The sequence below is a fragment of the Salmo trutta genome, chromosome 26, assembly GCF_901001165.1.
Source record: "Salmo trutta chromosome 26, fSalTru1.1, whole genome shotgun sequence".
Classification (NCBI taxonomy): domain Eukaryota; kingdom Metazoa; phylum Chordata; class Actinopteri; order Salmoniformes; family Salmonidae; genus Salmo; species Salmo trutta.
In genome coordinates, this window is record NC_042982.1 from 1,193,659 (window position 1) to 1,212,507 (window position 18,849).

The 18,849-nt window shown below is 43.4% G+C and overlaps 1 protein-coding gene across 2 annotated transcripts in view; it reads right to left on the bottom strand.

Annotated features, from left to right (window-relative positions):
- Positions 1-10,129: 10,129 nt before the first annotated feature.
- Positions 10,130-18,849, bottom strand: part of trmt9b (tRNA methyltransferase 9B) — a 35,888-nt gene continuing 27,168 nt past the window's right edge. For both annotated transcript variants that reach the window (XM_029714313.1, XM_029714312.1), the window contains exons 3-5: positions 18,096-18,269; positions 12,029-12,259; positions 10,130-11,842 (exon numbers count right to left, since the gene is read on the bottom strand). In XM_029714313.1, coding sequence (XP_029570173.1) covers positions 11,151-11,842; positions 12,029-12,259; positions 18,096-18,269 — 1,097 coding nt within the window. In that variant the 3' untranslated portion in view covers positions 10,130-11,150. The remainder of the gene's footprint in view (positions 11,843-12,028; positions 12,260-18,095; positions 18,270-18,849) is intronic.

Genomic DNA, 18,849 nt, shown 5'->3' on the forward strand with positions numbered 1-18,849 from the left:
AGTTGTAACTAACCTGATTCATTTATTAAGCAGGTAATTATTAAAATCAGGTGTACTAGATTAGGGTTGGAGTGAACCTACAAGACTGCCGTTGTTCAGTCCTCAGCCCATGGTGGTTCCACTGACTGGCAAACACAGTAAGATCTCTGTTCACCCGTGGCAGGAACACAAAGTACACCTCATTGTTGATGTCGATAATCTGCTCCATCTCCAAGAAGGTGAACAGGTCATGGTAAACGTTGGAGACTCCATGCCAGATGTCCCGCCACAGCCGAGCGGCTGTTGTGATTGGTTGTGAGTGCTCCTTCCCCTGAGGGAACTTCCCCTCTCACCACCACTGAACTGCTCCATGAAGGCATAGATACGGTTGTTTTCACCACCCCGGTCACATCTCACCCGGGATGGTACTCCATAGCTGGTGATGGCTGCTTCGAATGACTCCATGACTGTGTGTCACGTCCTGGCCAGTATAAAGGTTAATTGGTATTGCAGTTTGGTCAGGACGTGGCAGAGGGTATTCGTTTTATGTGGTTCGGGATGGTGTGTTTGTTGAAAGGGGCATTTGATTTAAGTATTCCGGGGTTTTTGGGCACTGTTTGGTTTTCATGTGTTCTGTGTTTAGCCTTGTGCCTTACCAGACTGCTTTTTTGTCGATCGTATTTCTGTTTGTTATTTTGGTGTTCATTTTGATAGTTAATAAAAGTCAAGATGAGCCTGCACATACCTGCTGCGTTTTGGTCCGCCTTCACCGTCGACAACCGTGACACTGTGGCACTCCTGTTGTTGTCAGAGGCCTTCAGAAACACAACAAGTCTGCTAATAACACAGCACCTTTGATAACAATCCTGCACCTAAAAAACAAGATACATTTGTTTTACAAAAACGTTGTTTTCTCTTATAGTGACGGCGTTCAGTTTTTTTAAAACATTTTTTATTTAACCTTTATTTAAGGGTGACCTGGCAAGAAGGCAAAACAGGGAAATAGCAGCGTGTCCATAAAACATTACAGAAAAATACAGACCACACACAAAAGACAAAGTGTCACAAGTTAAAGATACAGTTGAAGATTAGAAACAACTGCAGTTATCACAAATAGTGTTGTCGATCAGAGTCTTGAAAACAGACAAGGACACTAACTTTCCTAACTTTAAAATCTTCTGAAGCATGTTCTAAGATGAAGGGGCATTATTGATAACATTATTCCAGTTACAGTGCCTTAAGATGAGGTAGTCATTCAAAGATCCTATTAAACACTTATCGCACACAGTGTGAGTCCATGCAACTTATTATGTGACATTTTTATTCCTGAACTTATTTTGGCTTGCCATAACAAAGTGGTTGAATACTTATTGACTCAAGACATTTTAGCTTTTCATTTTAAAATGTAATTTGTAAAAAAAAAAAAAAAAAACATAATTCTACTTTCACATTATGGAGTATTGTGTGTAGGCCAGTGACAAAGTCTCAATTTAATCCATTTTAAATTCAGGTTGTACCAAAACAAAATGTGGAAAAAGTCAAGAGGTGTAAATATTTTCTGAAGGGACTGTATACCCAGGAATGGGGTCACAATTCTTTCATGACCATATAAGCATATAAATCATTCATTTTCTATGATGTTAAGATTGTAAAAACGTAGAGTATTCAGGAGGCCTAAGCGTATACACATACCGGAACAGCTTATGGTTGCCATCGATGTGCCACAATGAATTTGGGCCTGCAACTCTGTACTGCCTGCGGTGTAGCCGCTGCTGCATGGCTGCTACATGGCTCTCCTCGCAGCTCCCTGGGGGTTGACACGGATCAGACTCTGTCTGACCCTGTCCCGCTGGACTCAAACACCTTCTCACCTTCTCCTCTTAAGCATGCCTTCACAGACTCTGCACCAAGTTCTTCATTCTGCCCTATCAGCTCTTTGATCCTCTCATCCAGCTGAGCGTCTGACAAACAGTGAGTAGGACCTGAAAGTAGAACCTGAAAACAAAATCCCAGACTTGACACAGGAGCTTTAAAACAGGACAAGTAAAATGATACAATCTCAGCCTTTGCTACGCATGCTGTACAACAAAAAAATATACAAATGTAACAACTTGCCATCTTCGTAAGGTTCCCGTTGTTGGATGTCCTTTCAGTGGCGGTTCTAGACCATTTCAACTGGGGGGACCAAACTGGAGCCAGTTGTACTGTTAGAGGGGCCAGTTACATTAGACGTTATTGTTGTCATATCGTTTTCTTCACTGCATTGCAGGCATTAGCAGGCAAAAGACCATGTTCATAATCATTAGTGTTCCGCGTTGCCACTGTCTAATAACTGATGTAAAAAAAGAACAATAGCAAAAATTTGTTACCGTAATTTCCGGACTATAAGCTGCAACTTTTTTCCCACGCTTTGAACCTCGCGGTTTAAACAATGACGCGGCTAATATATGGATTTTTCCCGCTTTCACATTTTTTTCCCCAAAAAAACACATTCTGTGACGTGATCAATTTTTTGGCAGCATGAAGCTTTCATTAGACCAATGAAATTGCCAAACGGGTTAAGGTCAAACAACTTTTTTGTTTACTGTTTAGATTAAATCGAGCGCTCTCAAACTTCCCATCATTCTGATTATGGTAGTCATTTTGTCACCCTGATTCCTGGGGGCACAACAAAGTACTTGCAGCCACTCGACATCAGTGTAAATCGTGCATTTAAGGTGGCGCTCCGTGTTCAGTGGGAGGCTTGGATGACAAGTGGGGAGAAATCCTTCACTAAAACGGGCCGCATGCGAAGAGCAACTTATGGTCAAGTCTGCCAGTGGGTCCTGACAGCGTGGAGCATTGTCAAAAAATCCACTATCATCAACGAGTTTCGAAAGGCTGCACTGCTGCATGTTGAAGAGGGCTCAGCGGGGGATTTGCCTCCGGATGAAAGTGACGAGAGCGACAATGAAAACGATCCAATATCGGATTAAGCAATTCTGAGGCTATTCAACTCCGACACCAAAGGAGATGGTTTCAGTGCACAGGAGGAGGAAGATAGTGACCAAAGACTTTCTTGGTAGGCTACTGTTTACTGCAATCTTTTGTATTTTTTGTTACAAACCGTGTTTCGTTAAAGCCTATTTATTTTTGTTACAAGCCGTGTTTCGTTAAAGCCTGTGTGAAGTTCATTTGTTTCAATGTACCAGTAGGCACCTGCGGCTTATAGACGTGCGGCTTATTTATGTTCAAAATTATAATATTTGTTTAAATTCAGTGGGTGCGGCTTATATTCAGGTGCGCTTAATTACGGTATGTAAAAATTATTTCATACTCCACATGTAGGGAGGCCACACGGGGGTCCAAAATTGTTGTCACAAGTCACTGGTAGAGTTGGTCAGGGCATGACAGAGGGGTTTATTCTATGTTTTCTATGTCAGATGATTAACAGATGATTAACATGAGATGCAAAGATGCAATGGAAATCTGGTTTGTCATTAGATTAAGTGCTAACAGACCTGTTCTAGTCATTTATCTAGATTAGAGTGCTGCTGGCCTTTTACTCTGCCCATTCTATTGGCCCCAATACACTACACTGTAAATTAAATACATATTGGGCTGTAGAAACAACTTTACTTATCTCAAATAAACTGGGTTGGAAAATATTCAGTACACTCTTAGAAAAAAAAAGGTGCTATCTAGAACCTAAAATGGTTCTTCGGGTGTCCACATAGGAGAACCCTTTGAAGAAGCCTTTTGGGTTCCATGTAGAACCCTTTCCACAGGGGGTTCTACATGGAACCTAAAAGAGTTCTACCTGGAACAAGAAAGTGTTCTCCTATGGGGACAGCCGAAGAACCCTTTTGGAACCTTTTTTTCTAAAAGTGTAGGGTCTCTACCAACCAAATACACTACAAGACCAAAAATATGTGGACACTTGCTCATTGAACATCTCATTCGAAAATCATGGGCATTAATATGGAGTTGTTCCCCCCCTTTGTTGCTATAACAGCCTCCACTCTTCTGGGAAGGCTTTTCACTAGATGTTAAACGTGTGTGTGTGGGGGGGGGGGGGGGGGGGCATGACCGTGCATGGGAAGGGGGGATACCTTGTTGTACAACTGAATGCATTCAACTGAAACCCCTCCGAATCAGAGAGAGGTGCGAGGGGCTGCCTTAAATTGACATCTATGGCTCCTGGGGAACAGTGGGTTAACTGCCTTGTTCAGAGGCAGAACAACAAAAAAGTTTTTACCTTGTCAGCTCAGGGATTCGATCCAGCAACCTTTCAGTTACTGGCCCAACGCTTCTACCTTCCAGGCCACCTGCCACCCCAATGCTGGAACATTGCTGCAGTTTGGAACTCGGTAGTGAGTGAGTGCACACTTCAGGAGAAAGGAGATATTTTTGGGACAGATCCAGGGACTTTCGACCATATTTTTTCTATACCAATCACTTCCTTTCAAATCAGTGAAGGGAAGTGAACAAGTGCAGATGATTGGGCCAGTCAGTGATATGTGGGATGATAGTTGATGTTTGCTCAGCTAAGACAGTCCTTATTTTGTGGATTTTTCTCCAAAAGTATGGGCCCTTGCAATTGCATCCAACAATCTTTTAAGCTGTGTGCACAGAATAATACCTGAACAACATAAATGGCCAGATCGATGAGAAAGAGCAGAGGAGGACAGGCGTTGCGTGGAGTGAGGGCATAGTGCAACGCTGCAGATATGAAACAGGTATGCTCAAGCAGGTTAGATGAACATTCATCAATTGGACTGTCTGAAAAATAATATCATCCAGTGGAGGCTACTGAGAGGAGGACGGCTCATAATAATGGCTGGAACAGCGCAAATGGAATGGTTTGATACCATTCAATTGATTCTTCTCCAGCCATGCCAACAAGCCCATGCTCCCCAATCAAGGTACCACCTGTGATATCACCATTTATCTCAAGGGGACTTTAAAATCTGTCACCCTTACAGTTGACACAAAGCCTGAAAGACTACAATAAATATGTATCCCCCCTCCTCCCAGGTGGCACTGTGTTAGCAGCAGAAATTGCTTTACAGAGAGGGCTTGCATGCAGAACGGCCAGGGGGACCCACCATGCTTTCACCAGCTTCGGATCAGGCTTCTGTCTCCTCAACAACCTGGCAGTAGCAGCCAAGCATCCAGGAGTCATTGTCGACCTAGATGTGCATTAGGTACAGTAAATTTGTAGATTAAATGAAAGGTATCAAGACTTGATGATTGTTAACCCTTAGAAACCAGGACCTAGTTTTCCTTGCATTGCAAATTAAGCAGTGATTAGGACTGCCCAAGGAAACCCAAATAACATTTTTACATGATTTTGATTTACAACAAAATCCATCACTTAATGCTCGATGTCGCATATACGTCACAAATATTTAGTGACTATACTTAACCAAAAATGAATATTTTTATTTGAAAATGTACTCAGGAGTCTCAGGACATCTTATGAGCGTTTTTCAAGCATTGCAGTTCAGAAACTCATCTTTATGACAACATACCAGACCATTCGGAGGAGCAGAATAACCATGTTTACCATTGGTGATGTCCACCATTTTCAGTGCCAATCTCCGATATTGTAATTACAAAGATCAGCCACCAGATGGTGTTAAAAGTGTTTATTAGGATCTCTTCTTGAAGATAGTGGTTTCCTTTTACGTATTGAACACATGACACTCCAGTAGTGGTCCAACGGATCACAAAACTCACGGTTCGGATCAAGGTTTTGAGTCACGGATCAGATAATTTTTCGCATCAGAAAAAAAGGGGAGACAAATATAACTTTTGTTTCCATTTATTACTTAACTTATAACTTCAAATTATTCTTCAAAAGATCAGGATGTCTACATTGTCTGGGGAGAGGGTAGACCTCTTTGCAGTCACTATATCCCCTGCCGTGGAGAACACCCTCTCACTAGGAACTGAAGTGCCAGGCACAGCCAGGTAGTGTCTTGCCATCATGGCAATGTGAGGGTATTTACACACATTGCTTTTCCACCATGCCAGTGGATCACCATCCACTGGAATGTCGCTTGCTGCCTTGTAGGATGCCACCTCCTCTTTGATGGTGTTGGCAAACGTCTTGCCTGTGTCCTTGCTCGCAAAGGTCTCCCCGAAAAGCTCCTTCATGGCCAAATGATTTTGTGGAGGAGATGCCTCTGAGTCTGCTCCTGTCGGTTCTGTGGCTTGACCCTGCAGAAAAAAATGACTTGATCTATTAAACTAAGTCATTATTTATTTTCATATTTCATAGAACTATAATTGTGGCAATAACATTTAATAAAAGCCATTATTATTCCAAATAAAAAATGGATGATTCTAATAGCAATAGTATAGACTAAGATTAGACTGCACTATATTTATTATTTAAGTAATTCCCTCTTATTTGTTTTATTTGGACCTTTTCAGTGGCCACAATCTCAGTGGTGAGATCACTGTATGTCCTCCGGTGTAGGGCAGGGTCTAGGTGAGACAGGGACTTGAACAGACAGGGACTTGAACAGACAGGGACTTGAACAGACAGGGACTTGAACCTTGGATCCAGTGCAGTACATTTACATTTACATTTTAGTCATTTAGCAGACGCTCTTATCCAGAGCGACTTACAGTACTGAATGCATACATTTCATACAATTTCATACATTTTTTTCTTTTTTTCTGTGCCTTCAAACATTCAACCTCCAGCTGCGTACCCCCTCTAGCTCCAGGGTCAGCACACTGTTTTTTTGCCATCATTGCAAGCCTGACACACACACACACACACTATAGGATATGTTTAATAATGGGAAGTGACAAATGGCTCTTATAGGACAAGGGCACAAATAATAATAATAAATCATTTTGCTCATTTTTTACAATGTAGAAAATAGTAAAAATAAAGAAATCCTTGAACAAGCAGATAGTCCTGTACATTAGGGTGGTATCTGGGGTTCAGGTCCTCTCAAACGGCAGCCTTGACATCTCTAGTGATGGTGCTGTCTTCCTCACTTGGGGCCATGGATTGTAGAATCCTTGTTTTTAGAGGTAGGATCATGGACACAGACCGTGCAGTTTCAGTGCTCAATAGGGTTGTAACCGTTTTGAGGGGTTTGAGCACCTGGAGGACCTCCTCTGCCACTTTCACATCATCATCAGACAAGGAGATGTCTTTATTTTTTTCCAGGCTCTTGTCCGTCAGTGCAGAGTATACAGCTGCCTGCTGCTCAAGATAGCTCTCCAACATGTCATAAGTCGTTCCATCTTGTTGTGACATCGTGTATAAGCTTGTGGGTGGGTAGCTGTAGCATTTCTTGCTGGGTCTTAAGCACATGAGCAGCTGTTGTGCTTAGATGGAAAAAGTAAACAACCTTCCTAATCCTCCCAAGGAGGTGGTCCATCTGGTTCACTGAGATTCCCCTTTGGGATGCTAAATTGATCACATGTGCAAAGCAAGCTATCTGTGGCCCCAGTCCAGCTTATATCACTGCATTTACTTGGTTCTTAGCATTATGTGTGGTGATTGGGATATTGCTATTGGGCCTCTCTAGCTTCCACTCTGCTACTGCTCCTAGCAGTACCTGTGCCAGATGTGTGTCTGTGTGACTGTAGCACCGGACGTGTCTGTAGCACCGGACTTCGCATCTCCCACTCCTTTGTGGTGTAGTGAGCGGTCACAGTCACGTAGCTTTCCGTTGCCCTTGAGGTCCACCCGTCTGTAGTGAGGGCAATAGAGGATGCCTTGGATAATTTGGCGACAATTTTGATATTTTCCTGTTCATAAAGATCTGGCACGATCTTCATACTGAAGTGGGTGCGCAAGGGGATTTTGTAGCGTGGCCACCATATTTTTAAACCCTTTGCTTTCCACAACAGAGTACGGCCTCATGTCTCATGACCATGCTCGATGTATTTCCATGATCATACGGCTTTCTTGTGGCACAAAGCCTACACACCGTAGTGGTGTTGTCCACCATGCTTCTTCCATCATCATATTTGACAAGGAAGCCATAATGCTCCCATACATGAGACTTAAATGAAGCGGGAAGCTTTTCCAGTTCTTCAGCTCCTCCGCTAGCCATGTCTGTCTCTGCTCTTTTTTCTACTTTGCAACGCAGGGATCCAGGATTGATTCGTTGGGATTCAACATGACCCGTTCCCGTTAACAGTACACACAACTGCTTTTTAAAAATAATTAAATCAACGTTGGTAGTGAGTACTATATTGAAATCTTAGCAGTGGAGGATAGAAAGTACCAGTTAAAACCCTTTTGATTTGAATTAAACGTTCCATACGTTTGCCCATGTTAGAAGTGGTCAAAGTTACTTTCTGGACCTGAATGCTAAAACATTCAAGAGATAAGAGGTGCTCAAAGTTGACCTACAGTGAGCTCCCAAAGCACTGAGACAGTGACATTTGTTGTTGTTTTGGCTCTGTACTCCAGTACTTTGGATTTGAAATGATACAATGACTGAGGTTAAAGTGCAGACTTCAATGGTGCAAGGGGCAACACTTCATGCTGAGGAGTGAATTTCACAGATCCTCAGCTACACTACCACTATCACACTTGATTCAACTAATCACCTCATCAACTAGCCATATCACACCAGTGACACTCACCTTTGACCTCCTCCGCAGCAACCCCAGCAACTGGGCAGAGCCCAACTGAGTGATCCGGGTCAACAGCATCAACGTAACAGTCTTGCTTCAGTCCCTCGTAACACAACTGCCTCCCATGTAGCATCATTACATATCACTCCACAAAACCCATGGCACTTGCAGGGCAAGGGAAACAACTACTTCAAAGGTCTCAGAGCGAGTGACGTCACCAATGAAAACGCTACTAGTGCGCACCACTAACTAGCTAGCCATTTCACACCGGTTACACTAGGGCAGAAACAAAAATGTGTTCCCTTGGGTTCCCAGGACCAGGATTGGGAAACACTAAGTTAGATAAAACAAAAGAAACTGAACAACCAGTTGAAGAATGTTGATTATGGTCACCCAGAGTGTGATTATGTCCCTGCATGAGTTTTGTGATTTGAAATGGTCACACCTATATTAAAATCAGGCCACACCTACCAAACGGGAGCAAATACACCTTAGACTGTTGAAGAACTGTATGCTTCAATGTAATCAATGAACTGAACGCACCCCTGGTGTTCAATGCTGTTTCTTTGACAGGTCTTTACAATAGGGACCTGTAGGTGATAAAGACAGTGGTGTCCCTGTCGCCACGGTGATAGAAGTCTATTCCAAAGACATCAACAAACTGTCCCTCAGACACTCCATCATCCACAGAGCAGCTACTCAGGTCAGACGCTTGCTTGTCCACGGACAAAAAAACATTATATTGTACTTCGCTACAAATGGCCCCCAAAAGTATTTTTAATCACATTAAAGATCTTGTGTTTCAGGGCTATATTAAACAGATGCATCACTTGTGAATTACATAAATATTAAACTATCAATGGGATCCATTAAACAAGTTGTGTTGCAACAATGAAAACTATCTTGAATGGAAACAGTCCATATAAAGATTGTTTTCGTAAAGCATTCATACAGGCTACTGATTTGTCAAAACTTGCATGTCATATGTCATGATAGAGACTAGGTTTAGCTACCTCACTCACCCCTTTTATCACACTACTGAGTGGAGGCAAACTGAGCCAAGCCAGTACTGCGCTAGCCTTGACCAGGATTCAATCGGATCGCGCTTGTAGACAATACAGCTTTTAAAGGCAATGTTAAGGCAATGTTACCTCGTTTGTGGAGATTGCAAGGTAATGTCAGCTCAATTAGAAACACATTTAAATGTCAAGCTCGCTATAGTGCGGTTTTGGATTGAATCCCGACACTTACATTTTACATTTTGAAACTGTACTGGAAAGTAGAATGTGAAAGGAAAATATCCAAGCCAGCACGGTATTGTGCATCATTGGTATCATTCCACCCTGTAATGTATGTAGTTCCCTTGAGCGCCATAGGATTGCACTGACACTAACAGTATTATGAAGTGTAGTCCATTCAATTTGTCTTGACAGATAGTAAATGTTGTTCTGTACCCGCATCCCTGTCCTCGATGTATCAGGAAATTGAGAACATTGGTAGAATAAACATTAGATTATGATTAGGTGGAGAAAAATCAATCACAAGAAGGAGATCCATACTAATTATTTATTCATGGGCTAAACAAAAACATACACAGACAAATTCTATTTAAAAATGGTCATTTAAAAAAAAATCAACCATAAAACATTTCACAAAAATAATTTAGGGTAGGTGAGATAATCTGTACACCAGTATCATAGTAGTGTGTCTAGACATGCTGCACTGGACTGACAGGCTTACGCAACAGAAACGACTACAGAAATGTTTCACGTTTTCTGGGAGCTATTCCATATGCGAACCACTGACATTCAGCAAGCAGCAACATACCTACAGTGCAACATTTCACAGTATCATCTAGGACATATGTCTGTTCATTTGCCCCCCAAAATTATATTGGTCTAGTTCAGCTGGACATGTTAACACCAAATCACACAGACAGCATTGACATTATAGCACTTGACTTAATTAAGCATTCTTAATAACAGCACATGGCTCCTTAGAACATGACCCATTATACACAGGTGGTACATAGAAAGGGATACCAACACATCACAGAACGTTGCTGCAAGGTTGGTTCCTCTTGTATTTTGCGGAACATATGAAGACAAATATAGGCAGAATTTGCATTTGAGAGACCCATTCCACCACTATATAACATAATGGTCAATGGTTAGTCTAAGAGGCAAATGGAAGGGGGGGGGGTTATCCTATAAGTTCCTCTATGGCTAAAAACAGAAGAGCAACATCTAGAGGGGGAAAACTTCAAAGACTTGATTCCTTGGCAGACATTTTTCATAGTTATTGATGGTCCATTGATAGCAGCATTGGAACGGAGGATTGAAGTCTTGGGAATAGGGTGCCATTTGGGAAGCAGGCCAGATATCCACCAGATGGACACTGCTTATTAGGTGCTTTCCATTTGCGAAACACTAACTCTTAAAACAACACCTCAAGAATATGAACAGTACCTTCAACATCTCTTAAAAAAAATTGTATTTTTTTTCTTTGAGGCGCAAGACGAATAAATCATGATAAAAAATAAAATCAAACTTGTTAAAACCAAGTCATATGTTTCAAACCTGGACCTTCTCGGCCACCACGCACCAGTTGGCGTGGTCGAAGTAGGAGTAAAGGACGTGGAGCTCTTCGACGTGGCTCTCGATCAGCTCCGCCAGCTCGCCCTCCCGGAACACGTGGTAATAGCGCAGACACGAGGCGGCCGCCGGCTCCCCTTCGCTGTCCTGTTTGAGGTCTCCTGGTGGGCCTGCGTCCTTCCCTGGCCGCCCTGGTCCCTCTGTGTGCTCCCTCTGGTAGGAGGAGACCAGGTCAGGCAGGGCCACAGAGCCACACTCCTGGACCAAGGCAGTAGAGACACTGGTCTTCCCTGTGGAGTTGGAGTGGTTGTCGTTGCCATGATCTCTCTGGCTCCTGGCTAAGTCTGTGACCGAGTCAAAGACATCTTCCTCCGAGTTGTTCCTGGAGAAGCCAGAAAAGAGGTTCGACAGCTGCTTTATGAGGCCCGCTCCCCTGCCTCTGCGGCCGATCTTTCCCCCCTCCGCCTCCCCAAGCCGGGAGGAGACGGTGCTGATGAGTTCCCTGGAGGTGGATCTGGAGATGGTCAGGCTGCCAAAGTCAAAGACCGAGTCCAGGGAGCGTGAGAAGAACCACAGCCTGTGGCTCTGATGGGGACTGCAGGTCATTTCCTCTTTGTCCAGCATGGACGATGTGCTTTTCACCTTCCTGTTCTTGTCGCTGTAGAGGCATTCTTGGATAGGTAAGAAAATGAATCGTACTTGGTTAGTCCACACACACACACAAATATTTTAGGGGTTAAGAGCGTTGCTCAAGAGCACAACAGCAGGAGATTGCACCTGGGATCAATAACAAAAAATAGCAGCTTTCCAGATATTGAACCAGCAACCTTCCGGCACCTCCCTAACCAGCTACCTACCGCTCATGCTCTGCACAGCGCCCCTCCTCCGGGGTGTGGGACGCTCCCTGCCCAGGGTGGGGGACGGGGGGTTGGGGTTCCAGGGCACAAAGATGTCCTGCTTCTGAAACTTCCGCCGTGTCTGCTCCATGGCCCACACGTAGATCATGATGCGCCCGCCCACGCGCAGGGTCCTTGCCATTTCCTTTATTGCTCGAATACGACGCTCTTTGGTGGAGAGATGATGGATGACTAGAAGGAGGAAAAACATTTGAGGGTCGGAAAGTTGAGCAGTTCGGCAGTGCAACTAGGAAAGTGGTGGGCATTGGAGCTTCTTGTACAGTATTGTCAGATGTTCAACAGATCTTTCTGAATGGAAGGTTCAGAATGGGAGGGGGGGGCATTGAGATAGCAAAAAGGGTTCAATAATAGCATATAAGGGGCATCAAAATCTTTATTTATTTCAAAAGTTGGTCAATTTTAAATTCAAATAACTTCCTGAATTGACTTCTTTCAATTTGAATTGACCCCAATACTGATGGGATGGATTTGAACCCACGTCAGCGCCGCTCTACTTGTGCTCTGAAGGCAGCGGCAGTAACTGTTCGACCACCCGAGGCCACTGAGGGGCCAGTGTTTATGATTATTAATACTGTCCTAGGGCAAATGATCATCCGAATCCTGCCTACTCACGCGTTGGTAATTAGACACCGCTTTACCTTGCAATAAAACCATTCATTATTTCCCAAACATTCCCTTGTTATCTTGGTAACCCGGCTGCCGAGGCAACAAGGGCGCTGTGCCAGGAAGTGTATCTCATGTCAACTATGAAACTCGCCTTGTTTTCAACATGTCACAACCACTCTGATTTGAAGTGAAGCACTGAACATGAACAGCTACATGATACTCCCAACTGTCTCTGCTTGGGTATGTTAAATGGGAAATTTGGGATTCAAAAACAACAAAATGGAACCAGCCACTTTTTTGGGTAAACAGCTTTGGGATGGGGCTGGAGAAATGGAACCACTCAAATTAATTGACAGAGCTATGGTTGCAAGGGCTGACCATCCATGAGATCAAAATGATTTTTAACCATGTTTTGAAGCTGTACAGTATTTGTTTACAAATTACGATTGCAACATTTACAAACAATGGAGTAAAACCAGCTTATATTTTGGGTGATGAGGTAAGACAGTTCAACTAAGCTCATGAGGCATGCATACGTTATATTTAAGCAGTAAGGTCCGTGGGGGTGTGGTATATAGCCAATATACCACGGCTAGGCTAAGGGCTGTTCTTGGGCACAACGCAACGCCGTGGTACAGCTGTGATATATTGGCCATATATCACAAACCCCATGAGGTGCCTGCCTTATTGCTATTATAAACTGGTTACCAATGTAACTAGAGCAGTTAAAATAAATGTTTTGTCATACCCGTGGTATACAGTCTGATATACCACGGCTGTCAGCCAATCAGCATTCAGGGCTCAAACCACCCAGTTTATAATCAATGGCTATATATATCATGAATGTAGAAGTCCAAAAATGTATGTACCAATCCCACATTGCCCCTTTAAATCGAAGAGAGATGGATAAATGAATGTGACGCATGTGAGCCTCATGCCAAAGACAATTTTCAAATGTAAATTGGATATACAAAGCTTTTTCTATTGAATTTAAAAAAGTGCCCAGTTAGCCTAACACTGGGTCCCAATTCACTCCCTACCACGGTGCTTGATTTGGGCCGCAGCTTTCCAGAGCAACGTACTGGCACTTCTAATTTTGGGGGAATTGCATTTTGGCTCCTCTATAAAACAAAGTAGCATATCGCAGGCCCAGATTCACACACGGAGGCAAAAAAGGTTGATCAAAGCACGAAGGCGGGATCTGCATTGAATAGCAATGGAGCGTGGGCATTCAGTTCCTGATTCCGTTTTGTTCACATTTATTTGCCGCTAGTCTGTGAATCTGCGTGACAGTAGGCTGTTAAAGATTGCGTTGGTACTGAAAAGAACACATAACTTCCAACATCTGATTCAGTATAAGCACGCCCAGGCCCTGGTGAGGAGAACTAAGAGGTCATGTTGGCGTTGGTTCTGTGACACCATTGGAAGGGCGACACCTGTGGGAGAAGTGTGGGGGATGATTAAGACGATGAGTGGGGTCAGAAGGGAGTGGGATAATCCAGTATTGATGAGTGGGGTCAGAAGGGAGTGGGATAATCCAGTATTGATGAGTGGGGTCAGAAGGGAGTGCTATAATCCAGTATTGATGAGTGGGGCCAGAAGGGAGTGCTATAATCCAGTATTGATGAGTGGGAAGGATGTGCCAGTAACAGATGAGGAGAGATGATAGCCGAAGCGTTTGTCCAAGTGAAAACCTGGTTAACTTGTCAGATGGAGGGGCAGAGAGAGAATGAGAGAGAAGCATCCAGGAGTGCTAGATAGGAGGGAGGATGTAAATGATGCGTTGAATGCACAAAAGGGAAATAGGTCATTTCACCTGGGAAATTTGAGGTGTGCCATGTTATGTTGGCCCATCTTGTGTTGAGGCACTGGATAAGGTATTGGTGTTGTACAAGAGTGTGGGAGGAAGGGAAACTACAGTAGCGATACCAATCCGGAAGCCAGGGAAGGACCCAACGAGGCCAACAAGCTATCGGCCAATACCTTTAACATCAAATGTATTTAAGATTATGGAATTCATGATTACGGAGAGGCTAACTTACATCCTGGAGTGCAAGGGGCTAGTATTGCCACATCAGAGTGGGTTCAGGAAAGGTAGAGGAACTATGGACCCAGTGCTCTGCTAAGAAGCAGCGGTCAGGAAGGCTCAAGTGAACAGGGAGACTGTTGAATCTCTCTTTTTTGATGTGGTCGAAGGTGTATGATATGATGTGGAAGGAGGGGTTGCTTATCGAGCTCGATATTCCGGGGTTAGGAGGAAGAACGTACACCTGGATAAAGGATTTCCTGTTTGGAAGGTCTATCTAGGTCAGGTTGAGGAAGCCTCTCAGGCAGCTACCTGGTGGATAATGGTACACAGCAGTGGAGCGTGATTAGTCCTCTGTTGTTCTCAATCATGATCAATAATGTTTACTCTCAGGTACAGCCAGATATTGGGAGGTCGTTATTTGCAGATGGGGCCTTATGGAAGAGGGAAAAAAATGTGCCATACATAGTCAAGAAGGTACAGGAAGCAATTGATGAGGTACAGCAGTGGGCATTAATGACTTCTTAGGGCTAGCCCCCTTTTTTCTCAATTTCTGCCTGAATGATGTGCCCAAAGTAAACTGCCTGTAGCTCAGGCCCTGAAGCCAGGATATGCATATAATTGGTACCATTGGAAAGAAAACACTTTAAAGTTTGTAGAAATGTTAAAATAATGTAGGAGAATATAACACAATAGATATAGTAGGAGAAAATCCAAAGAAAAACCAACCAGAATGTTCTTTTTTTGAGAGACCATACATTTAGAAATGCAAGAGAAAGGTAATATTGTAAAATAGCTCCCTGGATGCAATTCCTATGGCTTCCACAGGGTGTCAGTCTCTGTTCAAGGTTTCAGGCTTGTAACTTCAAAAACAAATAAGAAATAACAGTTTTAGTATGAGGACACAGACTTGGAAATCCATGTTTTTGCGCGCCACGACGAAGTTGCGCACCTGCTAAAATTGGTTTCCTATTGAACATCTTTCCGAAATAAATATTATAGTTTGATTACATTTAGGGTGTCTGAGGAGTAAATAGAAACTCATTTTGACTTGTTGAAACAAAGTTTAGAGGTAGATTTTCAGATTCTTTTCTCTGCAAGTTGAACGAGTGGATTAATCAAATTGATGGCGCCAACAAAAACTGACTTTGAGATATAAAAAAAATGATTTTATCTAACAAAACGACACTACATGTTATAGCTGGGACCCTTTGGATGACGAATCAGAGGAAGATTTTTAAAAAGTAAGTGAATATTTAATCTTTATATGTGAATGTATGAAACCTGTGCCGGTGGAAAAATATTTTGATGTGGGGCGCCGTCCTCAAACAATCACAGGCATGTTTTCGCTGTAATAGCTACTGTAAATCGGACATTGCAGTTAGATTAAAAAGAATTTAAGCTTTCAGCTGATATAAGACACTTACATGTACCTAAATGTTTAAAATCCATAATATTTATTAGAATTTATTATAATTACGCGCCCTCCAGTTTCACCGGAAGTTGTCCCGCTAGCGGGACACCGATCCTTAAAATGTGGGGATTCAGGTCCTCTGTAGATAAAACTCAGACAGTGTTCTTTACCAGGAGGAAGATGAGGTACACTTGAGGTTATATGGGAAAAACTTGGAGAGGGTGGGGGCCTTCAGGTTCCTTGGGGTATACTTTGACACTAGACTGACCTGGGCAGAACACATTGAGAGAGTGGTGGGAAAGTGAAAGAAGGTGCTAAATGTCATGAGCTGTCTGACGGGGAAGGAGTGGGTGGCTGGGCGTTCCTCATTGAGGACCATGTATGTTGCATTGATCTGATCTGTAATAGGCTATGGCAGCGAATGGTTTGACAGCTCAGACCTCATTTGAAAAGCTAGATGTCATACAGGGACTCAAAGTATGGACTCAAAGGACTCAAAGTATGTAGTGGGGCATTTCTGACCTCCCTAGTGTCTGGACTACAGGTGGAGATGGGGGATATGCCATTGCAGAAGTAGGAGGCACCAGCTGGCAATTAATTATTGGGTCAATCTACAGGGACACGGGGTGTCTCATCCTGAGAAAGGGATTTTACAGGCATGCTGGGAACATGAGCGAAGACATAACAGAGCTTTAGGTGGGTGAGTAATTCCCAGGTGAAGGAGATGGGACTGTATAGAAGGGAGTTTAGTCCAACGGTAGCTATTCCTGTAAATCCATCATGGCTACTCCCGCCTCCAGTAGTTGATCTAGAAGTGTTGGAGAGACTACAGAAAGATAGGGAGGGTGTTGATCCATCTGATTTGTTTAAGAGACGTCTGGATACTGTGTACTTTTTACTCCATACATTTTCCCAGACATCCAAAAGTGCTCGTTACATTTTGAATGCTTAACAGGCCAGGAAAATTGCTTATCAAGAGAACACGTGGTCATCCTTACTGCCTCTGATCTGGTGGACTCACTAAACACAAATGCATCTTTTGTAAATAATGTCTGAGTGTTGGAGTGTGCCCCTGGATATGCATACTTTTAAAAAAAACAAATGGTGCCGTCTGCTTTGCTTAATATAAGGAATTTGAAATTATTTATACTTTACTTTGATACTTAAGTATATTTTAGCAATTACATTTACTTTTAATACTTAAGTATATTTAAAACCAAATACTTTTAGACTTTTACTCAAGTGGTATTTCACTGGGTGACTTTCACTTTTACTTCAGTCATGGTTGCCACCATCCTCAGTGGTGGCACTCTTTTGTTCAAGCCCTGGTCTAACCACACTGTAGCATTACCATCAGCTGCTCAACAGGACCTTAATAAGCAGACTAGGGTGTTTCATGGCTGGGTCAAAAGCCAAGCCCGCACACACAGGAGCTCTCCAGATGGAGGGTTGACCACATGTGACTGACCGTGCAGTTCTACTTTGTGGGGGTTAAGTGCCTTGATGAAGGGCGCAATGGCAGGAGATGGTAGGTCTACTTGGGATCAGACACAGCAGCCTTCCAGTGTCAATAATGCTTACTTTTTCATGTAGGCTATAATAATACAATGTGTTCAAACCCTTAACAGTGAATAAACAGGTCTCTATAGCATAATGTCATTTGTGAATTTCGATGAACATAGTCTAATGGACCGACTTGGAAGAAGACAGCTCCTGCACTTCTTTCATCCCAAGTCAAGCACTGCTTATACCTATCCAGACACTTCCGATATGCAAACATTGTAGGGTTAGGCCCGAGGGGGCATGAGGAGGACAGTGAAAAGAAGACAGTAATGGTAGCAGGAGTGTGAGTCAGAATGCAAGCCAGTTGGTCTGAACCCCGTTTGAACCGGGGTCAGACACACTAACCGCTAGACAACACAGGCCAGTACTCTCCCATGTTGAGTGAAGCATAGGCCTACCTGCGATAGAGAGGACACCGTCAAAGCAGCTGTCCCTGTAGGGCAGCCTGAGGCTGTCACACAGCTGCACCTCGTGGCCCTGGCTCCAGGCAGAGTCCACCAGGGGGCGACACACGTCACAGCCCAACTTGAACACACTGCCGTTGATGTGCAGGTACTTGCCATTGCCACAGCCTGTGATGGGGATGAGGGCAGACAATCAACAACAAACACCAGGTCCCAGTCCTGATTCTCCACCCTTCTCCCAAAGTGTGCACTTACTCACTCACAATCATAGATTTCAAAGAATTGGATTGATGTAAGCATTGGCTGGAGGGAGTTTCCACCATTGTTTAATCCATGACCGGGAGTGTGCATGTGCACCCTTTCGGAGAAGGGCAGAGAATCAGGATGCAGCCTAGATGTAAACCCCAGGAGAAAGACATGCATGAGGCCAATATGAAATGGCACCCTATTTGCTTGCCTATATGGTGCACTCCTTTGGGAGTGCTACTTGTGTTTTGACATTGACATCATGACTTGCAGCAAGGCCATCTCAGAATCAGAATGACTGGTACTTTCGAGTGTGAAAAACAATTCCCTAGCGGGAAATTAAGAATATCACACACCATCTTAGACAGTAGCTGAAAGCAAGAGTCAACCAAAGACTAATTTGCTTGTCAACAACGAAACATTGCATCATGAAATCAATCAATAGCAGGTAGAAAACCTTAGGCAGTTATTGGCCTTTTTGTTCGTTTCAATTAAACTCAGG